The 23,930-nt window shown below is 50.1% G+C and overlaps 7 protein-coding genes across 7 annotated transcripts; 4 read left to right on the forward strand and 3 right to left on the reverse strand.

Annotated features, from left to right (window-relative positions):
* The first annotated feature begins 118 nt into the window (after positions 1-118).
* On the forward strand, positions 119-1,687 carry Pmar_PMAR000709 (Vacuolar amino acid transporter, putative). The gene is made up of 2 exons (XM_002778834.1): positions 119-174; positions 228-1,687. The coding sequence occupies exon 2, from the start codon at positions 257-259 to the stop codon at positions 1,385-1,387; it is 1,131 nt and encodes a 376-aa protein (XP_002778880.1). The 5' UTR covers positions 119-174; positions 228-256; the 3' UTR covers positions 1,388-1,687.
* Positions 1,688-2,825: 1,138 nt separating this feature from the next.
* Pmar_PMAR000710 (Peptide methionine sulfoxide reductase msrA, putative) lies at positions 2,826-3,923 on the reverse strand. The gene is made up of 7 exons (XM_002778835.1): positions 3,814-3,923; positions 3,619-3,756; positions 3,435-3,563; positions 3,325-3,386; positions 3,221-3,280; positions 3,070-3,174; positions 2,826-3,024 (listed from the first exon to the last, which is right to left on the reverse strand). The coding sequence occupies exons 1-7, from the start codon at positions 3,907-3,909 to the stop codon at positions 2,943-2,945; spliced, it is 672 nt and encodes a 223-aa protein (XP_002778881.1). The 5' UTR covers positions 3,910-3,923; the 3' UTR covers positions 2,826-2,942.
* A 152-nt stretch (positions 3,924-4,075) lies between these two features.
* Positions 4,076-6,939, reverse strand: Pmar_PMAR000711 (26S proteasome regulatory subunit 7, putative). The gene is made up of 14 exons (XM_002778836.1): positions 6,828-6,939; positions 6,550-6,782; positions 6,406-6,501; positions 6,073-6,265; positions 5,877-5,958; positions 5,666-5,830; positions 5,480-5,613; positions 5,360-5,436; positions 5,180-5,310; positions 4,939-5,059; positions 4,749-4,844; positions 4,579-4,697; positions 4,337-4,426; positions 4,076-4,233 (listed from the first exon to the last, which is right to left on the reverse strand). Coding segments are annotated over exons 1-14 (1,632 nt in total). The 5' UTR covers positions 6,921-6,939; the 3' UTR covers positions 4,076-4,231.
* A 1,148-nt stretch (positions 6,940-8,087) lies between these two features.
* Pmar_PMAR000712 (hypothetical protein) lies at positions 8,088-9,509 on the reverse strand. Its single transcript, XM_002778837.1, has 3 exons — positions 9,402-9,509; positions 9,220-9,353; positions 8,088-8,932 (listed from the first exon to the last, which is right to left on the reverse strand). Exons 1-3 carry the CDS (start codon positions 9,478-9,480, stop codon positions 8,744-8,746), a joined length of 402 nt encoding a protein of 133 aa, XP_002778883.1. The 5' UTR covers positions 9,481-9,509; the 3' UTR covers positions 8,088-8,743.
* Positions 9,510-14,287: 4,778 nt separating this feature from the next.
* Pmar_PMAR000713 (hypothetical protein) lies at positions 14,288-18,128 on the forward strand (the record flags this gene model as incomplete). Its single annotated transcript, XM_002778838.1, has 16 exons — positions 14,288-14,362; positions 14,660-14,758; positions 14,800-14,889; positions 15,136-15,270; positions 15,554-15,776; positions 15,864-16,030; positions 16,078-16,195; positions 16,239-16,325; positions 16,377-16,504; positions 16,774-16,897; positions 16,946-17,048; positions 17,089-17,191; positions 17,319-17,423; positions 17,476-17,568; positions 17,614-17,769; positions 17,809-18,128. The coding sequence occupies 16 exons, from the start codon at positions 14,288-14,290 to the stop codon at positions 18,106-18,108; spliced, it is 2,106 nt and encodes a 701-aa protein (XP_002778884.1). The 3' UTR covers positions 18,109-18,128.
* Positions 18,129-18,251: 123 nt separating this feature from the next.
* Positions 18,252-21,466, forward strand: Pmar_PMAR000714 (hypothetical protein; the record flags this gene model as incomplete). Its single annotated transcript, XM_002778839.1, has 17 exons — positions 18,252-18,371; positions 18,447-18,518; positions 18,568-18,668; positions 18,714-18,795; positions 18,842-18,956; positions 19,198-19,323; positions 19,370-19,440; positions 19,492-19,641; positions 19,688-19,784; positions 19,827-19,938; positions 19,989-20,152; positions 20,202-20,347; positions 20,389-20,525; positions 20,571-20,645; positions 20,695-20,845; positions 20,894-21,069; positions 21,114-21,466. The coding sequence occupies 17 exons, from the start codon at positions 18,252-18,254 to the stop codon at positions 21,178-21,180; spliced, it is 1,962 nt and encodes a 653-aa protein (XP_002778885.1). The 3' UTR covers positions 21,181-21,466.
* A 1,143-nt stretch (positions 21,467-22,609) lies between these two features.
* Pmar_PMAR000715 (Ankyrin repeat domain-containing protein, putative) lies at positions 22,610-23,892 on the forward strand (the record flags this gene model as incomplete). The annotated part of the gene is made up of 6 exons (XM_002778840.1): positions 22,610-22,728; positions 22,775-22,891; positions 22,937-23,078; positions 23,124-23,166; positions 23,214-23,310; positions 23,340-23,892. 6 exons carry the CDS (start codon positions 22,610-22,612, stop codon positions 23,890-23,892), a joined length of 1,071 nt encoding a protein of 356 aa, XP_002778886.1.
* Positions 23,893-23,930: the final 38 nt, after the last annotated feature.

Raw genomic sequence — 23,930 nt, forward strand, 5'->3', positions numbered from 1 at the left:
AAGATCATCATCATCTAGGCTCTGTGGCCTCCTCCACGAAGCTTTCGGAGGACTCAACCGTAAGCGATTCCTTAGATTATAAGGCAGCAGCAGCAGTAGACGATGCTAGTGAGGAGAACTCTCATAAGTGTTCTAATGTTCGATCCATCATCAACATTGTACTGACAGCCATTGGTAAGAACATATGCGGCTGTGCTTGTGCTTTCGAGACTGCCTTCTTCTTGCAGGTTTGGGTGTCATCACCCTTCCGACCGTCATGGCCACCTGTGGCTGGATTGGCGGCATTCTCGTCCTGTTCGTCGCTGCTGCCTTGTCGGACTATATGGTCTGCAACCTCTACAAAGCCGTCACGAATCACCCCAAGGGAGATCCTATCAACACCTATGAGGAGCTCGGCAGAGTCTGCTTTGGTCGAGCTGGTCAGATCATCACAGCCCTTATTGTTCATGCCACCATGACCGGAGTTTGTGCCACTCTCCTTCTTCTGCTGGGCGAGAATACCCAGAAGTTGGCTCCAGGGCTTTCTGTTACCGTATGGTGTGTCATCTGGGCTGCCATTTGCCTCCCTTTCTCCTGGCTGAGATCCCTCAAGGAGATCTCCTATGTTGCCATTGTTGGTCTGGTTGGTGTCATAGCGCTTTTCGTTATTATCGCAGCCAAGGGCATTGAGAATGGCATCACTACTGATGAGCCTATTGATTATGATCTCTTCAACGGTGATGCTCTCACATGGGCCGTCTCCTTTGGTAACGCCATTCTCTCCTATCAAATGGCCAGTGCTACGCCCACCCTCATTCGTGAGATGATCACACCTGCCGCTTTCCCTAAGGCAGCCTCTGCTGGTCTCCTTATAGTCTTCGTCATCTACGTTGGTGTCGGTGCCTGTGGCTACTACGGCTATGGCAGGAGCCTCATTGAAGTTCCTATAATGAACAGCATCGCTCCGCCTGGCCAGCCACTTGATGTATGGGGGTACATTGCAGTGATCGCCATGCTTCTATTGGCGTTTCCTCATTTCTTGGTCATCCTCATGCCGATCGCCGCCTCTCTGGAGTACGCTTTCAATATCGATGTTGACAGCACGGCGAAGCGCGATCTCATCAAGAGAATCATCGCTCGCACCTTCCTGGTTGGAATCGCCCTGGTCATTGCAATTGTTGTCCCCAGTGTTGACAAGCTCATTAATCTCATGGGTGTGTTTACCATGATAGCTATGGCTGGAGTCCTCCCTGCCTTGTTCTATACTAGAATACGTGTATTCAACGAGGGATCATTGAAGGCTGTTTGGAAGGCAAGTCGACTCGAGATGAGCCTTCTCGGTGCCCTCACTCTCCTCTGTCTGTTAATAATGGGAGCTGGCGGCTACCAATCGATTGTTGATTTCTAATCATCGATCGTTTTTGTCGCAGAATCGGCTCCCGTTGTATTAAGAAACGGGACGTTCTGTGGTAGTTCCGTTTAAATGATATGAAGATGGTAACTCGCCGTGCTGGCGACTAGAGCGGAGTATATCATCACTCCTTCTCTCGTCTTCGTTCACTTCTGGATGATGCTTAGACTAACTGTTTATACTAACACTACTCAGGTTTCAGTGTCTCTTATCAAGTAGCGTCAGAATATGACGATGCCGTGCGGGCACCATCTATGTTCCTTCGACAATTGATAGTTGGTATCGTTTCCAAAGTCAAACTTCCTATCCTTGAGTTCAGTCCACGCTCTTGATGGCGCCCGTCTTGTCTTATAATAAGTATGAGAAATTGAGCAGTGGAGTGCTTAGATCGATTATGTGGACCCTATAGTGAAGAACGACGGTGGGTACAGTGATTTCATTGAACAGAGATTTCATCAGCGTCCTTTGTTCATCGACGCTAGTGGTACATCAGATAACAATGAGTGAGTCGATCTGCAGCTGTTGCAAACCTCTGTGGGAAAAGAATGATAGCTTACATGACTAAGTCCTTCGGGAAGAAGAGCCCCTCCACTGAGTCAGACGCCGAGAAGGGTGCAGTGGGGACCACCTGAGTCATGGAACTTGGAGGCGCAGCTCGTGTGGTTCGCCGTGACATTGCTAGTATTCCGTGCGTCGGGTACAGCCCCAAGGTGAAGAGTAGATCTTGTGAGGGAAATGTGATGGTCTGATCTATACCTCCTGCTCGTTGTGGCAGTGTTTACTGATTAACACAATGCAGAGCTCATCGAATTGCTAACACGTCTACATCAAGTCTACCCAAACCAGCGATGGCATTCACCTTTGTTGGCGGAGAAGGTCTGAATACGGAGGAGGTGTGAATACAGAGAAGGCCTGAATAAGGTTCCAAGACGGAAAGTACAAAGCTGTTCACTGAACAGTGTTCAGCTCAAAATACCGTCGTGTCCTTCTCTAGATAGGTGAATAGGCAACCATCGAGGAGACGGTCACCGAACAATCCTCTAGGGCCTCCGAGAGCATAGGGGGCGTCTCAGAGGAAGTCACCTGGTCTCCTGTCCCAGTCGACTGAACCAATGATGGGTAGCTGTTCTTCGAGAAGGACTACGAATGGATCCACTAGAGAGAGCTTCGCCACAAGTTTTGAGGAGCTTTTACTCACTCGAGGGAATCACGAGTCTTGATGCTTCTCCCCCTCGCCTCACCATCGTCTCCAGTACCGTCTGGAGCATTCAAATGTTCCGCTGAATCAGCCATCTCAATGCCCGCTCGGGTCGGGCTAGAGAGGGAGCCGTGGCTCTCCTGTAGTGACGTCAGCACCTAGGGGACATTCCAGGGAACATAAGAGGCTTGGAAGGGAGACGGTAGATAATGACAGGAATAGCGCAACATCGAGGATGAGGGAACTGCTAACAAAAGCAGCCCATGTGTGAGCTAGTGGCCTTCAGGTCATTAATAGGCTTCTAGCCGTTTACTAATAGCGATATAAAATAGAACAGCGACTCGTCAACCAGAATTAGGAAGCATTTAGTCGTGGGAAGTCCACACCTAACGGTCTGAGTCCACAGTACTGCCTCGAGCCTGGCTTTGAACTGTATCTAGCATAGAATGCACTGGGTGGTAATAAGAGTGTGGAACCGTACTGTTGGTGATAGTCCTCAGCATAATAGAACTCCCCGGCCGGCTCTATCTCGGTCACTATAGTCTTCTTCATACCGGCTTTGGAAAGAGCTGCTTGGTACTCCTCTCTGAATGATGAGAAGCTGCTAACGGAAGAGTCGTTAACCCGCTCACTTGCTCTCCAGTGCCTCGCCCTTCTGCTCCTCATTATAATAATATATACCACTCCTATACCTGACCAGGATGGACTCGACCACCTCCCAGCCATATGTACTTACTGCGAGCCACAGTCATTGCCTTGTGCCATAGGGACAGTAGGGTCATGACCGCTCCAGAAGACCTTGCTATACATCATCATACTACTACTCCTCAGAGAACTGTGTGTCACCTTAAGCAGGTCCTTATACGTGATAGTCTTCGGGTTGTATATTATTCGGACGACTTCCGAATGATTCGTCTGCCCGCTGCATACCTCCTCGTAAGTAGGGTTAGGCGTCTTACCCTGGGCGTATCCTACCTAAGAGAATACTCTTAAACGACTTTCCATAAGAAGCGGTTGGGGAGGACACTACTTGTGTGGAGAAGACCCCTTTCATGTCCACGAAGAGAGCCTCAGAGCACCAAAAGCAGCCCATTCCAAACAAGGCCTGCTCCATTGCGACAGGCCAAGGACCATACATTGGATTGCCCGTAACAAAGTTCACGGAATCCTGAGTTCACAATCACATGAGTCACCCCTCAGTCGTCTTCGTTGAAGCGGAGCTTACCTTCGACGGTGCCTTAGGTATCCTGAACGATCGACCTTCCAGACAATTTTTATCCGGAAGGAGCTGTGCTGGCGACTTCTTCAAGAAGAATGACATCAAAATATTAACTTTCATGCCCACATCAACCAACACTCAATCGACGACCCATTCCCTAATGGACAACCTGATCAATCCACAGTGACATGAAAGGACAGGCCGCTTGAAGGCAGATGACTGAACACAGGAGAGGATAGTTTCAGAAACAGCAGTGTGGTATCTGGTATAAATATGAACTGCTCAATTGGCAGTGTATAATAGAGGTATTTGGGCTCTCTCAGTACTACTCCTTCTAGCACTACGTTGCTGTTGTCTCTTCTCTCTCACACAAGCTTCGTATGTTGAACGATCAGGTAGACCCACTGTAGCGTCATCAAGGGGTTTCTGAAGGAGAGTCTCAAAATGGCATCCACGACCCCATCCAGGATGATCGATCCGCGCTATCATCAGAACCCTCAGTCCATCCCGAGGAATGGCGCCTCTATACATTTCTCTTTCGAGAGCTCTCTGAACCTAGCTGCCGCCCATCTCCTCTCGGCATCCTGGCATGCATCTTTGATATTACGTCCACTCAAACCTAATACAGGACCATGTTTACTAGCAGTGTTGGAATATATGTTTGTTTTCAATGAAAATTTCCCGAAATTGTTTCATAATATTCATATTGTCACCAACACATGTAGCTGACCATGTGCATATTTCCCCCATACTTGTGGCAAGTGACCTCACCTGACGAGACCTTGGCCAACTGCTCGCAGTCCTTCTGAGATAGCTGCCGGGCATATAAGCCGAATATGGCAGCCCTGCTGGCCTCATCTGGTAGAGCAAACTCGACTGACGTGTCGATTCTACAACAGAGCCAATGACAAGTGCGGGGATCGAACCCGCGACCTCCCTACCGACTCACGAAGGCCTGATCTAAATCCTGCTTTCGGTTGGTAGCAGCAATGAGCATGGCACTGGCCTTTCCTGGCGTGCTGAAGCCATCAAGCTCCCTGAGAAAAAGAGTACATAACCCATACCAGGTCGGACCATTGTTGCCAATATAGATTCTCCCAAAGCACGTCGCCAACAGCTTATTGCTACTACCTTAATAACACTGATAAAACACGTTTGCTGGCCTCGTGCATCCCTGAGGGATCGTCCCTGCTGGATGCTAGGGTGTCCACCTCGTCAACAAATACTATCACTCCCGAGCCTTCCTTGCAGTCTGAACAGACAAGAATCCTCTCAAATAACAGCATTATTCCCTGCCAGCTATGGGAACCTCAGCCATTGCACAATTCTAGAAGAGCCTAGGGATGAGTCTATGCGGTACCGCAGCGCCTACCTTCCTGGACCAAGTCCCTAGCCAGTTGGAAGACCTTAGACAGATGCTTCTCGCTTTCCCCGTACCACTTCGACAACAGAGCCTCTAACGGCACGTAGACCAGAGGTATACCACATCCAGCAGCTATACATCTGACATCACTAGCTTGAGAGGGCACCACTGATGGAGGCCACCCATCACCTCGCTGCTGACGTCTTGCCTGTCCCCGGTGGGCCCTCGAATAAGACCACCTTGGGTTTGTTAGCAGGAGCCGCTTTCTGATAATGGCCGTAGCTCTTCTAATGCATGCCCATGCCCTACCCCTCGGGTCCCTTCAGCTATCCTCTTGAAGAGGTCAGGATGCCTCAATTGCAGCAAGACCGTCTCCTCTACTCTAGCCTTGGTCTGGGGGTAGCCCACTAGGCCCTTCCAAACATCATCATCACTCGTAGTACCTCAACAACAATGGTAGGACACCAAGTCGCCACCAAGTGAATCATAGCTCACCTTCCTCGGGCGGTAGGATAACGTCAATGCCCATCTCCTCCAGCTCCCTCTTGGCCTTTTCCCTCGAGCTCTCATTTTGTGGCGCGCGACGTTGTCTAGCCCCTCCCTCTTGCGGTCCGTCCTCATTCATAGATACTTGGTCGAATAGCTCAGCAAAGGCCCTCCCTGACCAACACTGCCCAACAGACCTCCTCATCGGGGACCCTCCTACCAATATCAGAGTCCTGATCAACGGTGCCACTATAGCGTCGAGGCCTGTATACTGCATGCTCTGTGAGGCCACGAAGTAATACCTACATATGACACCGCGAAAGAAGCATGAAATTTGAAAACAACTATAATAAAGTCTCGGCAATTTCTATGGGGAATCAGCTCCTAGAAAACGTAAGGTAAATGGTTAGACTCACATCAACATCATTCCGAGTGAGCTGTCCAGTAGGCCGACTGAGCTCCCATGTAGTGACCATCCTTCCAGTGCCTTCTTGATAATTAGAGTATACATCTAGAGTGGCACGAGGCTTTTCCGGCTGGCCAAAGACAACCTGGATGTCCGCCAGCTTCCGTGGTGGAGGGGTGCAATAGCCGTCCAGCTTAGTTACTCTGACAGGAAAAGTCATAAAATCGGTTCTAGAGGAACCGGTCTCAACCAAAACAATTTGGATGACCATCGTGGACGTCAACGATGAGCCCTTTAGGATGGGCAACTGAGCACCGGCTGGACTACCACCCTTTATACTTACCGCACGTCCCCCTCTTCCTCCCCAGATGTTATCGACATGAGTACATCCACAAGAGCGTAAAACAGGTCCGCACCGTTGTCGGAGTAGTATTGCCATCTGAGAGCAAATCCCTTCACGAAAGATCCTATCCCTCCGGTCTTCTACTTCAAAACATCGGTCCCTCCACGTTGCACCACATCGAAGCTGCTCCCTGCCGAATGAGGTCTATGCGGCACTACACTGGATATATACCGCTCAGCGTCTTGTATGCCAAGCCGGGCCTTCTTGTCCGGAACCTCCTCGCACAATACTGTTGATGATGACGACGTTGTGGTGAGGGCTACTAGGCTAGCGGCAGCTGATGCTAGACAGAGTGACGATGATGCTAACGGGGATATCTGAGGCACGAGAGGTACCCAAAGGTCCGCAGGGTAGTATGGCACCTTAGAACGTCGTGAGCTGCTCCTACGTGTGGACAGCCGTGAGGGGAGACTAGACAGCTGATCGGACAGCACTCTAGCGGTCGATGCCCACATGAATGATTATAAACAATCTATTCGAAAAGTGCATACCACCGACTCTCTACCACAGACGCCTTCAGAGCTAGCTGCCAGAAGCTACGCAAATCGCTGTACCGCCCGATGAAACACTTCAAACTCGACAGTACACGATTCCTTTAGGCCGACGCTGGAGTTCGTGATGATGATGATGATGACACATTGCCACTGCTGAACTCTGTTGCGGCTCATGATAAGAGCAGACCCAACAAGGAATGGGCGTACTCCAACTCCTCGAATAAGAGTCAATTTCTCTTAGTGCTTCTTTGTACGATGAGTCCTGTGTATATACTGTCAAAGACGGATAATGGAGGCATGACTCAGCATCGTCGCGGTTAGAGCGGCGGCGATACAGACTAATCATGGCTCCACCGATTCTTAGAATATACAGTTTTCGGCAAATACATCGTCGCTCCGATGTGTGCAGCACCGCTTTAAGCGTGTCCTTCTATCCCATGGGGAATAACCTCTGATTTTTAGGGCGTTACTCGTCGTAGCTAGTGAGAACTCACACAAATGGGTGAGGAATATCTACACATTCTCAGCGTACACGGGTCTAAAGTATATGTTCTTGCAAGGGAAATATGTCCTTTAATTCATGTCCGATCCATGCGTTAATCGGAAGACAGACTCTCATAAGAGTATCTCCACATATTTCCCTGCGGATACCCTACACTTTAACACCTCCTACTAGGACTGATTGAAACCATTGATTCGTAGACCTGCGATATCGAGAACCCTATCCCAGCCTAGGCAAACTGGAGGAGTGTCCACACTACCTACTCTTTTATAAATCATACGTAACAGTCCTTATGAGTGGATCTCACGATGATTTGCCTATCACTACTACTAGAGCTAGATCCATCATCATACCGTCTCCCTATCACATCATCCCACCCTTACTACCATCGTCCCGACAGATGCCCGTGTTGGCGTACAGTCGAATCCAATGCTCTCCAGAACAAGCTATAGATGATATCCATCACACATTCATTGACTGTTAATTCATCGAAGATGTCGTCTGAAATCACCCCTCATTCTCCAGACAAGTACACAACCGCTCGATGGATTCGATGGAGTAGCCCCACCTTAGTTCCTTCCTATTATAATCCATCCCCACATCCAACGCAACGCCTTCACGGTTTTCTACTCAGATATGAGATAAAGTTTGAATCGCCTTGCATCAGAACTGAGCTGCCTCGAGCAACAACATTTGGGTGATTCAACGGTAACGTCATACAGAGATAGAAGAGTAACGAACTCAGTAGCGAGAGCAGCAACATATCACCATCACCACCGTCGTATAGCCACAACACGGTCGTCTCTATAGACTGCAAACCAGATTGCCTTAAAATGGTATACAGTCCAAAGACTACTCAATGGCTAATAAGAGAGGATGATGGTCGAGACAAAATTCCAACTATAAGTGACACTGCTGCAGTTACCACTACGACTAGGCTGACTATCAGTAAGGGGCGACGCCCTGGCTCATGATGATAGAGCCTCCACGAGCGTCGGAGTACAACTATCGCGCGCTATCCTAGCACGAGTAGCTGAACTCGACCTCTCAGTGAAGAGAAGGTGTCAAATGAATAAGAGTCAGTAATGAAATGATATCGTAATAACAAGACGAATGCCTTAGGAGTGCCGCAGCAGAGCATTCCATGTAGCAATACCTTGTGAATAACGATAGATAATGTTGCATTGTTTTTTACTAGCACATTTAACGGGGAATATGATAATGAATGACACCCCAGTACGTACTACTACTACTTCCATCATAACGGTGTGCTTTACCAGAGTTACATACGGTTCCATGCACAGCTGGAAGCTAACTCAAGTGAGAGCTCTCGACCTCGGCTAGAGGGAGATGTGAAGGGCATCGCCATGATTTGTGAGACATTTTGTGGCGCACGAAAGGGACGACGCCTATTCACGAACTCCGAAGCAACAGGGACATCAGGCTTATAGTTGAAAGCTCTGTTATGCTCCTGAAAACAACAGTAACATGGTATATACCCTTTCGTCAAAACAGAACGTTTATTTCACTGAAATGCATCATCACTCACTATCACTTGGTGTTAGATGGAGTGTGCCTTGAGAAATTATGCCGACGTTACATGTTGCTTGGTTTCAGATATCATCATCCAGTTGCAATAACATTTCAATAGTCTGGACAAAAAATTGTCCACAAGCAATCTAACTGATGTATCTGCCGAATTTCGAAACGAACTGAATATTGTTGAAATTTATCGAGCGACCCGAGACCTGTTACTACCTTGAAGCTCTCCACATATTGGATTTGAGCCAACTCCTGATCTCTTCCCGGGACCTCATCAGCGAAACAGATAGAGTGCATCTTCGGCTTCGTCATGCACTTGAGATGATCATCATCCTCCTCCTCCGACAACGCTGACATGAACTCAGTCACTACTACCAAGGGCACCAAGGTCGGCTCACATGTATCGCAAGTGCTGCCGCTCGCTATCCTATCTGTTCGACCCGACGACGATAATGATGGTATTACTGAGAGCATCATAATATAAGATTGATATATGACTGCAGCCACCTAGATCCCGTATAGTGAACCAAACAGCTGCCAACGTTGGGAGCACTCGAAAAACAGCTCAGAGCAGCGCAAATCGTCTAATAAGACTGCTATACTCGGGTTGCCTTGTGGGGACAAGAAATCCCACAATAGACGGTAGCCTCTCCCATCTAATGGTATTTACTCGAGGAAAGAAGTCGGCATACAATAGTGGAAGGAAGGCAAGCTTGAAATCCAGTGGCAGCAGTGTTGGTGAAATATCTTGATTGATGAGAAGTACTCCTACGAACATTTACTAGATTCGATACGCACTACTCTAAAATCGGCTCCGAATGGCCGACAGAGTTCGTGTAGTATAGTGTACATATTACCGCTCACTCGTCTATGTCATGAGCAGTGATGGGGTCAGTATAGCGCTCAATGCGAATACCCCTTCACGTTGCTGTCGGCTTCGAATAACATGATTTCACTATATAGTCTTTTCTGTCGATAGTAAGGTAGCGATGACAGGCAACTTGCTATACTCATGCACCAAGCTAATGACCCAGGATGCTTTCAATAGTATAATTCCAACTTCACCTAATAAAACTGCGACAGAACCATTGAGATCCTCCCAGGAGTCGTCATTCAACGCTTAGTGGACTTTTTGTCGAAGCTCTCGAATTTGTACCTTCCCTGTCTGTGACATAATCAGTAGGATGTGCCCTTCCCAACGGTGGGAGCGCTCACACCACAGCGCTACGACGACACCGTCAATTTTAGTGACACTGAGTGGACACATCTTATTAAGATTGGACTTGATAATACCTTTGGGAATCCATCGTCCCACTGAAAGAGTCCCAATGTAGCTAGGCAAACCCCTCCGCAGGACGAGTTACTAAATCCACCAGGACGATAAGTGGTATCGAATAAGCAATTCTCTCATATAACAAGGTAGTACGTATATAATAAAACAGACACCTTTATCACTGCCAAGTCTACTATATCATATATCGTAGTGAGAGTAATTACCGTGATACACGAAGACAACAATTGTATTGTGATCGTGACATGATCCAGAAGAAAAATATGCAACCCGTTATACTAACCCGCCGAACTCCAGCAGCACTTGATACTGTGTGCATTTCTCTAGAGATAACTTTGATCCAGTCAGGACTCCTGACATGCCTTCTGCTGTCACTTTCCCCACTCAGAGCCTCTAGCTACCCATTATACTACCAATGGTCGGCTCGCGCGGGCTCACTTCTATCCTCAAAGGAGCCGAGGAAGAGACCACCCAAAGCTAATGCCCACCCCAAATTGCGGCATTCAGGCCATTCCTCATCACCACAGTACTTGAAAATTCCACTCTGTAGAGAGCCCATAAAGCTGCGGACTAACAAGAGTGTATTTCATAATGGTAGAGAACAAACCAACTACACATACACCACCTAACATTGATCAACCCAGTGACGGATACGCCCCAAGTCATCTACACTTTCATACGTCCCTCGCCAATATATCACGACTCCAGTCAAGTAGATACAGACGAGACACTCGACGCTCGTGACTGGCACTTCCCACCCCAACCGACAGCTCCCCCTCCTAAGAGCGATAGGCGTTTGAGCCCCATAGTAGGGTACTCGCCACGCAAATACACGATCTTCCACGAGCACATAATCATGAAAGATATTCCCCTGAAACCCACTTGTGATTTTAATTCAACTACTTCCATTGCAATCCGATATCAACGTGGTCACAAGAGCAGGTGAAGATAACTAGAAACAGAGAAAATAGGTCGCTTGAAACAAGTTCACCACGCAGAAACGACAAGTAAAACAGACAAATGCAACATCAACGAATAGGGCAGTACAGCAGCACCTACGGCGGAACCAGGAGCAAGCTTCGACAACCACAACTCACTGGAGGACCGGCTACTACGGAAATTCCATAATGAAAGAAACAACATACAGGCAGGATTGGTATACTTTGGTAATCACCACGTTATACCAGACATTATGGTGAAACCGCGCCCAAAAGAAAGGTATTCGGAAAATAAAGGAAAAAATCAAGCATTAGGACCACAAACGATTTCGGCTCACATACGAACGGATTGAACACCAGTAACAATAGCTCGCGAAGAGCACTCGAGAGAGCTATACGCTTAGGACTCGTCTTACGAGAATACACTGAGAAGTATTACAGTCACTGGGTGTACTAGTATAACAGGGACGGGAGAGCGACGCTCCACGTACAGACTACATCGACCGTAATGAGGAAAACAAGAAAACTTTTTGATATGATTATGATCATTAATACACAATGCAACAACGAGTTGCATGAGCTACATTTACTAATACTTAGCGACATTCACACCCTCACCCACACCATGTCAACTGTCAAGAGAACTTTGGGGGATTGTACGTCGCATGAAACCACAAGAGGACACTACGAAAGATAGCAGCATTATGTTTCCTGCCGACCCTTCATACGCAAACAGACAGAGAAGTTATTGCTGAGCAGACAAGTACAGAAACAAACGGCAAGTATCGCTGAGCTTCGAATGTGAGATATACATGAGACCATTGCTGGAGACTCACATTGGTCGCTATCACCGAAAGACGGTAGACTACAATCACGAATAGGACGCATCATCCATCGAAGGAGAAACACTACCACGACAGAGGCCTGATGCAATTACTTGAACTATGCTGAAAGTGGTCTAATTTGTGGTATAAGAACACCGACGAAACCCGAACACTTGAAGGGAGAAAACGATTAGAATGAGAGAAGTGAACACCGTAGAGCTGCAGGTGAGAGCTATCATCTCAGTGCAGGATTGATATATCCACCGACGGGAATAGGTCTTCATAAAAATACGATGTGTTGACGGACTCAACTTACATATAATACGACTCAGACCGAAAAGCCGGCATGTCCTCATCCGAACGATCGCTGGTGCAGAATAGGAGGTGCAGTAACTCCTGGAAACCGCCCATACAGCTTTGATGCTTCCCGGGGAATTCGGTGTCACGGGGCTCGAAGCTCAAGGAGCGGTTTAGATCCTAGTATAACAGCGAGAATTGATCAACGCTGAGAGATAGAGCTTACGTACTTTGTAGCACTCCACAGGAATCACGGTCTCCAACAGCTGGGGATCCCCAAAAACGTCAGGAATTTCGTCCGCGAACGATATGGAGTGTTCCTTGGAATGAGCAATAATTTCGTTACCTGAGGAAGGGTGAATAAGTAACGATCTAGAAGGCACTCAGCTGAAGAGAGCAATCGACTGGCTTGGGACTTTCGATACTCGGCACCCACACCCAACAGAGTATCGAACCGTTGCCCCCACAGATCTCACCGTTTCTATCCGATCGCACCGAGCGAGGCGAATTCAGGGAGTCCGCAGTGTCCACTGAGGATCTTCGAGAGACCAGGATTGGACGAGGGATTGCGGGTGACAAGTTGGACAACGACTCCGGCGAGCTGTCCTTTGCCATATCTAGAAGATATCTGGGATTTTTTTAACTATATAATAACACAGGCATATACCTCTACTCTCACATGACCCAGATGTCAAGTCAATTCTCTTCTGCGACGCGAACAATTTTCGGGCGAGCGCGATTTCTTTTCACTATCCTAGTTCAACTTGGAGCTGGGAAACCTCTTCACGTCATGCCGTTCGCAGTTGATGGAGGTTCTGTGATGGGAGTTTTGGCAATATGTCACGGACGAGGGTGGATCTCACAAACCCATGTGGGAAGCAGTCCACGTCCGTGACGCATTCAGTGCCCGGGATAAAACACGGCTATACCAATCAGCCACCGTGCAGATCCCGGGTGAATGCCCCCCATCTCAGATAGAAAAAAAAAATATGAACACCGTCACACCCAAGATAGCTCGTCTGAGGCCTAACTAAGAGTGCTTGAGGGTTTCCAACAGGAATTCTCAAGCACTCTGGGGGAACTTTCTCTGTTCTTGGGTGTGTGGTCCGAAGGTGATCAGACTGGATCACTGCTTTAGCAACGACTTGACGTCTTGCTTTTCTCTTAAAATTCCGTCATCTGTCTTTCGGCTATCCGTGAACTTGCTCTCTTGGGAGACCTTCACACTCACTCCAGATGTGTATCACGGACACCAGTAGAGACACAGGTCGATGGTAGAGATGGATTACCAACTGCAGCTTTAGGGTAGCTCGCTTACTCTCGGATCTTGGCATTGTCTACGAGAGCAGATGCGACCTGATATAATGATAGATGCGATTAAATACAGACTGAATAGCAACAGTTTCACCATGGCGCCTCGAGAGAGATCCCTCCACAGGCTAGGGTGGTGGCCAGTGCTTTGGTGAGGCCGTACGCTTAGTCTAAGTAGGGTTGTCCTACGCAGATCGGTGATGTTGTCGAGTTCTCCTGAGGGAGTTCGCTAGTCGGGTATAGTAAGAGCTGCTCTCTCACAGTGAGACCCCAGCCCCTTTGTCGTACGTTGGATGTTCCCATAGCTGCTCTGATACTGTGTGTGTTGTGTTGTAGTTATAAGTGCTGCTACAGGGAGGAGTCGCGATCGACTGTCAGCATGTGCTGTGATGAGGGATAAAAGTCAATCTTGAAATTAGAGGTCATCTGCCCACTAGTTATTCGTATCTATCTAGGCAGTATCCGTCTACTCGTCAGTGGACTCGAGCAGTTGTAGTATGTCATCCCTAGTCAGAGGAGTACGATGGAGGACGAGGCCGCCGGCAGTCTCCAGTCGATACCTCCTGCAGACGATCGCTCGTGTTAGTTCAAAGGAAGGAGGAGATCCATTCACAGATCAACACATGCTTGTCGCTAGACTGAGGTCGGAGGAGTTCGCCAAAAGTGTTACGAAGTTCCATCAAGAGCTACTACGACTGGTAGTATTATCTTGTCTGTCACCATTGATAGCATAACGCGATTGAGTTATGATGGCCATATTGACAGCTAGCCTCTCTCAACGGAATAGTAGCCGTGTCGTTACTCCTACGGAATGTAACGTAGCGCTGCTATGCTTGTGTGAAGTCCTCGGAAAGCCTTGATGGACGCATTGTAATACTCTCACTCTCCCTAAAAGCGTGAGACTGTGTATACACGCAAGTCTACTCACGAGTACACTGCGTGTCCATTGTTGAGTCGTCGCAGGGCCGGCCGGCGAGTCAGGCACCCCCCTATAGGTGACCACTGGAGCTAGCCGTAACATGGGCCCATCACTATGGCCTATAGTGGCCAATATAACAGCTAAGCACCATCAACAGGAGGCCTTACCCGACCAAGTAATGATATAGACGCTATCAACTCTATATGTTCCGGCTAGGTCGTCACAGAGATCCTGGATGTTGTTGGGCGGACCCACACCTCTTGGGGTGGGCGGCTAGCCGCCTATGCTATCGGCTCCTTCGCTAAAGTAGTAGTGGTGCCTCGATTGGTCGTTCGTATTATCCTTAAGCAACATGTGTTGGTGACAATATGAAAAAATTCGAGGAAATTATGGGAGGTTGTTGTTTATTTCCGTAAATTCCTACCCAAATTGGTAAGTAAAATTCTATAACTCTTGACATCAGCTGAGGAAAGGACATATATTCCAACACTGTCGTTAGCCCGACTATTACCCTAGTGTAGTCGTTGCTGATCGTGAGTGTCCTTGTGTCAGCTCTGCCGATTGAATCCGAGGCTCATAAGCATCCTAGGTCCCCTCCTGGACCACCATGTAGCCTCCCCTATGGGCTCTACTTGGACGGATGTTGAGGGTATCTGTCTACGTCTATATCATATTTATAAGAAGGATGTAAGTCGGCGGTCTAGTTAACGATATATTCTTTACTGTTGAGTCCGCACCGTCCTATTGTGTAGTAGAACGATGCATCACTGAGAGGGAGGGGAAAATATGCACATAGTCTACAACGCGTGTTGATGAAAATATCAGAATTTTGAAGAAACTCTAATTGATTCCTGTACAATCCTATTCCAATTTATATGTGAATTACTATAGCTGAGGAAACTACTGACAAAAGCTAACATTGGGAGGTGCTTTCTATCCTGATGCTAGGAAACGGTCTGCTTTCCTTCAGCCTGACGGAGACTCGTTCATTCATATCTTCTTGCCATCCCTGTGCAAGCGGCTCCGAGCTGCCCTTCATGGCAATGGTCCTCTCCCTATCGCTACCGAGCTGGACGGCATCCTCAACCTCACAGCCCTACTAGGCCATCAAGGAGTCGATACTAGTATGCTAGTTGTGGAGCTCCTGGAGAGAGTCCAAGCTAAGGGGCAGTCCATGGCTGTTGTCCATGCGTGTAAGTTACAGTAATCAGGGTTTAGGGTATGACAAGTAACTGTGGAACTTACCACTGATACCGATTGGATAAATTTGCTGCTCTCAGGTCTGAGCTTGGCTGAATCCACGGCTGGCCTCCGGCCGCTCATCGCGAGGTGCATACTCGTATTGGACTATAAGGACCTGCGGAGGGCCAAGGAGGTGGCGACCCTTCTTAGTCTTCTGAGTTCGACTCCTGATAGCGAACACTTTCAAGCGGCGAAGCTACATTTGGTGAGAGTAGCTCTGAGGGTCACCACTGGGCATCGCCGTGATGCCAGTTACAGTCTCCTGTATTACAAGGGCAAGGTGAAGGCTTATCGGAAAACGGAGTGGCCCTGTTGGCCCGCTCTCTGGCCGGCATCGGCCAGGCCGATGGGACCGCAGTCGAACTAGAAAGTATTCGGCAGGTGATCCATCCTGTATAGGAGCTGATCTTCAGGCGTTGTCTGGAGGCTCGGCACGAGGGTGTTCGGAACGACTCTGAAGGGACTACCTGCTCCTAGCGTTATAGCGTTCATGAGGGCAGGTGGGCAGGCTGGTAGGACGTATACGGCGAGCATTGATCGCATTCTTCCAGTCACATGGTGTACCGAGGAGGGTAACCTCAGCGATGATACTGTGCAGTTCTTCGACAACCTAGGCCCTTACCTCCTAGAGAGGCAGTATCCACCCGATGCTCCTCCAAGCTGTAGTGACCTGATCACAGTAGCTGCTAGTCTTGCTAGGATGGGCCATAAGGATGTACATAGGGCCATCGTGTTAGTACCATCGGAGAGCTGCTGACTTTGGCAATAGAAGTTATGGAGTTGTACTGAGCGCCTCTAGGTGCCCTTACTGGTTATAGTATCCTCCCTACTCCGGCCGCATGTCCGACGATTAACAGCAGTCCAGTGCATAGCGTTGATATCATCGTATTCAAGGCTAGACCAAAGGGAGGTGAGGTGCCTCTGTCGTTACTGCCTATCTTTTCCTAGGCGGACTTCCTAACCTTGGTCTCGCATAGACTAATGATATGCGACGCCCAAGGGGACACCACGCCGGGAGTGTTCGAGCTCACCTCGAGTATAGAGAGTGTGCGGAGGCGACGGCAGCGGCATGGTAGGTCGGCGGTCGCCTGGATAGTGGGGTCTTGAAGCGTGTGAGCAGAGGCTCTGCCAAGGCCTAGCAGTGGCGAAGGAGTGACCATGGACCAGCTATGTATCGCTGTGTCCTCTCTGGGGGCGATGGACGTCGTCAGCCCCGATTTCGCGTAAGCCCAGTAGTACCGTAGTTAGTGAGGCTCTCCTCAGGCGTTGGGTGACGACGAAGGTTCGGAGGTATCCTGTAGATCAGATCACCACCAGCAACGTGAGGGACATTATTGTAGGCCTGTCTAGGACAGGCAAGACGGACGTAACTGGGGCTAGTCGCTATTCTGGGGGTGTTGGCTCATGATTACCTCTGTGGTATCTAGCCAGTAGTAGCTCATCTCATTGCAGTACAGGATCACGTGTATGGTCGATGCTCCTTCATATTGCAGGCTGTACTATTCGATCTGCTGCTGGGCACCCTTCAACTGGAATCTGCCTCTGAGGTTGTCCTAGCGGCCGTGGTCAGTGCCCTCCGACATGTGGGATACCGGAAGGTAAGAGAAGGATGCACTATCACCCTCAAGGGAGATGCTTCTCCCTCCTCAGGTTGACTTCATCAAGTCAGCCGTGTCGGCGACCCGAGACCCGGTGGCGGCAGCCTTGGTCTATCATGCATTATCCGCCCTGGACCTGGCCATGGTAGGAGGCAGTACAGGGTGTGCAGGGTATGATTGAACACCTCAGGAGGTAGATAGTGGAGACATGCCTGGTCTAGACCGGCTCGTTGAGGCCAAGAATATCACACCTATCGCTTTGTCGGGGGCTATGGAGTACTTTGTGAGGACGCACCTCGGCAGTGAAAGGCCTTCGTTGGAGAGCATGCGGAAGGGCTTCATCGCGGTACGTTCGAGAAGGGGTTCTTGCCTGTAGTATCTTCAGGCACACCCGACGAGTCCGCTGATGACTGCTGTGGCTGTATACCTCCCACACTTGCTACACACTGGCGATCTGGAGCTTGTGAGGGCTCTGCATGCCCTAGTCATGCGAGCGAAACCGGGGTTTGCCAAGAGCCCGCCTACGCCGAAAACGATAGTCAGTGAGGTCCAGCATTGTGTGTCTCGGGTTCGCTATGGACAGGGGGGTCCGGCTGCGGCTACAGACTGTCGACGGGTGTGGATCACTCGAGAGGCCGGCATGGAGCTCTACACTGATGGTGTGGCGTCTGTGACTATGGGATGATCGGGTCACTGACCTCACCATGTTTCTGATATAATCAGTTTCTGCATGAGCCCTTCTCGCTTGAGGAAAATAATGGGAGGGGTGGACGATTCCTCTAGGGAGGCATGTGGTAGTTCGATAGTGCATGTGTTAATTTTACCGCTATGTCCCCCTCTAACATCACCGCGGTGGAGGTGAACGTCCAGTATTTGCGGATAGTAGACAAACCAATGGCAGAGAGGACCACGAGTCGAAGGTCGTCATCAGCGACAGCAGGCAGCTTGGTGAGATGCTAGTTGGAATGGTCTGTTCATGTCCATGTTGGGGACTGGCGGAGGGCTCTTTACTACTGTTTTTAGGCCAAGGATGGACGAGTGTATCTGGCCCTCACGATTAAGGGCTCTGGAGTGGTGGCCAATACAGAGGCAGTCGTAATAAGAAGGGAGCCTACTTGTCCAACCTCCCTGATAACCCCATCAGGAGATGAATGCTGAGAGCCTACTGCTCGACTTCAGCAGTCAACCGCATCTGCACTTGCCTGTGGGAGATGCCCTCTCCTCCATGCAGGGCGACAAGGACAAGTGAGCTCGGGCGTGGTGGCTTGTGGAAGGATGTGTTCGTTGTAGGGCTCCTGCCAGTCTGTTTTTGCGCCTATTCCAGAACCTTCGTAGCAGGAAGGGCGAACAGCAAGGGAAGTCGCCGAGACTGGTAGGATTGGGGGAAGGCGTGGTATGGTTGATATCGTGAAGGGCAGGTGATTGCGGCGGAGGGGGAGCTTCCTGTTACCGCTTTATGTGAAGAGCCGTCAGTGCAGAGGGATGGTGAGCGGATAACCCGACAAGATAGCAGGGACACGGACACTTTGGAACGTGAGATTCATTTTCTCTGTCCTCCATTCACGCGCTTGCGGGGGGAATTGAGTTGTGGGGAACCCTGAGAGGTGTGGCCCTCGGAAGGCTGATGTGGGGCTTGCATAGCCATACTCGCTAGAGATCCCCAGGGGCCGGGCCTAACTGGCCACCTCTCCATGTGCTTAGCGATATTGCATAGGTGAAATTGAACTGTACCACTGGCTGGTTGGTCGTGTGGAAGGTGCTTGTCGGCGTTCAGGTACAACAGAAGCAGAGCTGTGGTCAACTGATGGTCAGCGTCTAGTGGCAGTTGTCGGCATCAAGGCTGGCTTGGTCGAGGGAGGCCCTAAGACACCTCGAAGTAGCAGACAAACGGCTGCCAAGGGTGAGGACCTCTCCAAGGGATTCACTGCTGGACTTGTTGTCTTCAGTTTCAGTGAACCCACTGGTGGCCGCCTCTAGCCGTCAGACGAGCCCACGCGAGCTCGAGAGTGAAGATGAGGTAGCGCGCGCCACGATTGCTGCTGCATTACGACTAAGAGGAATCTTTCAGGCATGTGTGGGGGATGCCTCGGTGATCTCTCCTCAGCTGGAGGGGAGGAAGCTCCTTCGTGAGATTACTGATAAGTTCAGCGTAACGTCCAATGCTGGACAGGGGCGTGTCTATAATGCTGATGGGGTAGGCGGCGATGGCAAGGGGAAGGTGGGTCGGCTGTCGGTGGGTCAGAGGTTGAAAGCGATACACATAGGATACGAGTCGGACACGTGGCGTAGCGACAGCTATAACGGGTCCAGCTAGCATGAAGGAGTACTATGACCAGATGCAGCGGTGGAGTCTCATGTGTGGTAGGTCTACTGTACTGGGCTGGTAACCTCACCTTGGGGCAGGCCCTTATAGGGAGATCCACGATACGGTGCATGATATTGTTCATTGGAAGGGCGACACTGCTAGGACGTGGCTGTTCCTGCTTATTGCGACCATCGCTTGTCTACACCCAAGGTAGGTCTCCTCTAGAGACCAAGCTCAGCATGTGAGCTTGGTCTGTGCAGGTGGGTGCTGCCTTCGCTGCCTTGGGCGGCGGTTGGGTTTTGGTATATGCGGCTTATCAAGGGTATACAGGAAACAGCAGTGCGACAGGGCGGAAGGAGGTCTTCGGCAAATGCTAAGGAGGGGGGAGGTCACAAGCGCGATCCTGAGAAGAGCGCGGAGAGCGGTAGGAGGGTCCAACTCGGTTGTTGATGTAGACCTTGGCTGGGTAGTAGGCGCTACTGGGGTCTACGACTGGGTGCAGAAGATCCAGGACAAGCAGAGAGAGGTTGAGCTCAACTTGCAGTACAACCATACGGTCACCCAACACGGACTGAAGATGTTGGAGAAATTCCGTAATGTGAACCCTAGGGAGGCCTTGGTAAGCTGGTGAGAGCTCATGGGGGCGTAGATCTGTTCAAGGTCATGAGCTCGATAGCGGCGATTCCTCTTACCTTTGGTCTCCTTATTGTGCCCTTCAACTACGTACTACTTGTACTTATCTACGCCACTTTGGGGTATAACATGCTCTCGGGAGAAATGGCTGAGAACCTCCGCATGTAGGGCGGGGTCGTCTGTGAGGTCGTCATGTAGTAGGTCTACAGGTTCATGGCTCATCATTTCGAGAGTGTCACGGGCCGGTTCTTGTCGAGATCGGCATCGGCTAGGCAGCTTGTGGAGTAGCCGATGATCAGGTGTTGATGATAATGTCAACGGTGCTGTCTATAGGATCGTACAAACTGTGAGTGAGGAGACCCCTCGAGCGAGGCAGCCTCCACCGGCTCCTATTGTGAAGCATGAGCGCCGATCTCCCAGTGGTGACACATCAGGAGTGGCGTCATCGGCTGAATTAGTACGAACTAAATCCAGTTATGATAAGGTAGGGGAGTCTTCTGACCTTCCGTTGGAGGGTCGAAGTCATGAACAGATACGCCTCTTTGTGACTTACGAGAATCAGCGTTGGTGGGTGACTGGTGGCTGGGGTCATCACCTCTTTGCAGGGGAGCGCTCGGCCTGGAGCGATGAGTATGGGCAGTTCTACTGTCCAAAGGAGTCCTTCCAACTCCCTAAGGGCCCAGGCCGATGGGAGTGGACGAGTCTATGGTAGTAGTAGGCAACATAAGGTCTATTGGGCTCCCCTGTATTAGGTATGTGGATCGGAGTGCTGATGGAGACGTCGAAGGTTGGGAGTATGTACGGTGGGCCTTTGAGTGATGATAGTTTATGATGTCGACTAGGGCTTTATGACCTGTTGTGGTTTGGTCGCTATTCCTCCCTCTCGGGTTTTTTGATGGTATGAGTGGTCCCTATCAGATACGCTGTATCATTCACCGCGGCTAATGAAGAGGGTTTCCACTCGGACATGCGGAGATCAGATGTTGTGAGGCGTAGGAGATGGTGTCGACGCTGCAGGATGGTGCCTGGCTCGGACATTGAGCCTGCTGGGCCCAGTCCTAAGGCGGCCACCATTGAATCGATTCCCCAGATGAAGCGGCATATATCTTCTGTTTGAACACTATGTGTGTATACTTACACTCTGACGTGTGTTGCGGCCTGAGTGGGGAGTTGTGGAAAGGGAATCGTATTTCCTTCGTTTGCCCATGTATATAGCGACAACAGCACTATACTGTTGTTTATGCTGAAATAACCGCTGGGAGGTGCCTCCTCTTTAGTGGTATAGTAAGTGAGGTCAGGTTGTTACAGGGAGCTTGTAGAGGCTTGTAGAGGGATGTGTATCCCCCAGATTGGCTCAGAGCCAGTGCCATTGATTAATAATAACGAAGAGGTGCCATGGGTTGTCAGGCGTGACGTTATGCAGCGGTACTGTGCTATCGACATATCCAACTGCGGTTCCAAGGCGGAGGCATTGGAGCTTTCCCTTATGTGGGGTGGTCTCGATGTTCTGAGTTGAGCCTGCCTTTCTTGGAGCACTCAGTCGAGGGTTAGGAGACGAGGCTTCGGCTGAGGGTGGGCGTTTCTTGGGATGTGGGCAACACGGCCATTGAATACCTGTTTCGACAGCCCCAAGGATCGGTTGGTTCATCGTTATACAGTAATTGTCCGCTTTGACTGCAATGCTTTCCTGATGTAAATCTCGCTCGCCCGAGCGCATTTGTGAAACGGTTCACTGCTGAAATGTGTTGGAGATTAGCGGCTCGAGGTTTAGAGGAGAGGTGCTGATTGTGTCCAGTGGGAGAGCTACTGCTATCCTCACTCTACCTTTCCATGTGGACAGAATATCCGTCTTTATCATTTTCCTAAGGTGAGAGCTGTGATACTGCGACTAGGGATCGAACCTGGGTCTTTTAGATGACACAGGGTCGACGGTCCGACTGGATGCACTCGGGAGTTTTTGCTTTGTTGCTGTGTGTCTGACAAATTATCGCCAAGCCGCTGAGATGCCTAACGTCATCCAGATCGATGATATGTTGCACTCGAGAGGTGATGGGCTAATGCGACCCAGCATCATCCGTTCCTAGCATTGCAGGGTGGTGTTATGGTAGCAGAGCTTACTGTGATTACTCTGAGGGTATCGGCCACTGTAGAGCAGCATGCATGAGGGTGTCGGGGTGTTCACTGTGATCAATTTCCTCATGATCATTTTGTGTTGAATGTTGTCAATTGGCGCCGAGTTATCGTACTGATGATGTCCGACCCTACATCGGACGAGTTGGATAGATTACTCCAGGCCGCTCGGAAGGGGGATTATGCAGCAGTGGTGGAATGCCTTGAAACGGTAGACTGTAGAGCAGCAGCCAACCAGTACGTCAGGTTGCTCTGGTGTAGAGGGATGCGGCGGCCATCGTAGGTACGGCCTCACTCCCCTGCACGCTGCGGTTAGCGGTGGTAATGAGAAGGTTATTCGACTGTTGGTGGAAAGGAAGGCCGAGATTGACAAGCCCGACCGTAGCGGTTTCACCCCATTGTGAGAGTCTATGTGATAATTTGGATTTTGTTATTGGTGTTGTAGATACGTGGCATTGAGCCGTAACCGTCCAACCTGCGTGGAGCTCCTACTGCAATTGGGCGCATCTGTCGGGTTTAGTAACCAGGACGGAGCTACGGCAATGCATGTGGCGGCGGCATTAGGTCGGGAGGAGATCGCTAAGATGGTGAGGAGGAGCTGCTTGGCTTATGCTCCTATGCGATGTTATTAGTTGATTCACAGTGGAGCAGATGTGAATGCTAAAAACAACGTAGGTGCGAGGGGGTTCCTATCGGCCTAGGGTCCTGCATGTGGCTCACAGGCAACACCCCGGCTATGGCTGCTGTTATGGCCGGTCGATCGAAGGTCTTGGAATTACTGCTGGAGACGGGAAAGTCGATGGTGGCATCAAGAATGAGGTGGGGAGGAGCTCTGGCGTTACTCGCAGTCATTATCACTCCTCTTTCCAGAGTGGGCAGTCTCTCCTGGACCTGGCTGGGGCTAATAGGAGCCTCCCATCTGCGTTATTGAGCCAGCTGCGAGAGGTTATGTCGTCGGATAGTAGAAGACCTGCTGGTGCTACAGCGGAGCGAAAGCCTTCTCTGGGCACCCAGACTGAATCGCCCCTACAGACCATAGGGGTATCAGTGCAAACCCGGGAAGGGGCCATGGAGGATGCCACGGGTCCCTCGCCTTACTTAGAGCAATTAGCTGAGCATCGTCGCCGTATACGTAAATTGGAGAGGAAGCTCGCCTCTGCCCAGGATGAGGTGGTGAGGCTTCGAAGGGTGTTGGAGAGGCAGGGCACCTCTGAGCGTGATGGAGTTGTCTGTCGGCGGCCAGCTGAGGTCGTGGAGGTGCCTGAGGCGATGCCGGCTATGTTATCAGAATATCGTTTGCGTATAGTGAATGACATTGAGAGGAGGCTCGAGAAGATGCAGGCGGCAGGGAAGATACTATCGGCTACCAGGTTGTCTCGGCGCTACCATGGTCCTATGTGATTGTTTACAGGTTTCTCGTGATGCGTTGGTAGTCGTGG

This window comes from Perkinsus marinus, assembly GCF_000006405.1.
Source record: "Perkinsus marinus ATCC 50983 genomic scaffold scf_1104296948084, whole genome shotgun sequence".
Lineage (NCBI taxonomy): Eukaryota > Perkinsozoa > Perkinsida > Perkinsidae > Perkinsus > Perkinsus marinus.

What these genes read in the sequence shown, in the direction of transcription:
- Pmar_PMAR000709 (XM_002778834.1), top strand. Translation starts at nt 257, where the DNA reads ATGGCCACCTGTGGCTGGATTGGCGGCATTCTCGTCCTGTTCGTCGCT.
- Pmar_PMAR000710 (XM_002778835.1), bottom strand. Translation starts at nt 3,909, where the DNA reads ATGTCATTCTTCTTGAAGAAGTCGCCAGCACAGCTCCTTCCGGATAAA. An exon ending in TACCTAAGGCACCGTCGAAG is followed by an intron (nt 3,757 to 3,813) that starts GTAAGCTCCGCT and finishes TTGTGAACTCAG; the next exon opens with GATTCCGTGAACTTTGTTAC. An exon ending in GGCAATGACTGTGGCTCGCA is followed by an intron (nt 3,281 to 3,324) that starts GTAAGTACATAT and finishes CATCCTGGTCAG; the next exon opens with GTATAGGAGTGGTATATATT.
- Pmar_PMAR000711 (XM_002778836.1), bottom strand. Translation starts at nt 6,920, where the DNA reads ATGTGGGCATCGACCGCTAGAGTGCTGTCCGATCAGCTGTCTAGTCTC. An exon ending in GCAGCTCACGACGTTCTAAG is followed by an intron (nt 6,783 to 6,827) that starts GTGCCATACTAC and finishes CTCGTGCCTCAG; the next exon opens with ATATCCCCGTTAGCATCATC. An exon ending in TGATCAGGACTCTGATATTG is followed by an intron (nt 5,831 to 5,876) that starts GTAGGAGGGTCC and finishes AGTGTTGGTCAG; the next exon opens with GGAGGGCCTTTGCTGAGCTA.
- Pmar_PMAR000712 (XM_002778837.1), bottom strand. Translation starts at nt 9,480, where the DNA reads ATGATGCTCTCAGTAATACCATCATTATCGTCGTCGGGTCGAACAGAT. An exon ending in CGGCAGCACTTGCGATACAT is followed by an intron (nt 9,354 to 9,401) that starts GTGAGCCGACCT and finishes AGTTCATGTCAG; the next exon opens with CGTTGTCGGAGGAGGAGGAT. An exon ending in AATATGTGGAGAGCTTCAAG is followed by an intron (nt 8,933 to 9,219) that starts GTAGTAACAGGT and finishes TGTTGTTTTCAG; the next exon opens with GAGCATAACAGAGCTTTCAA.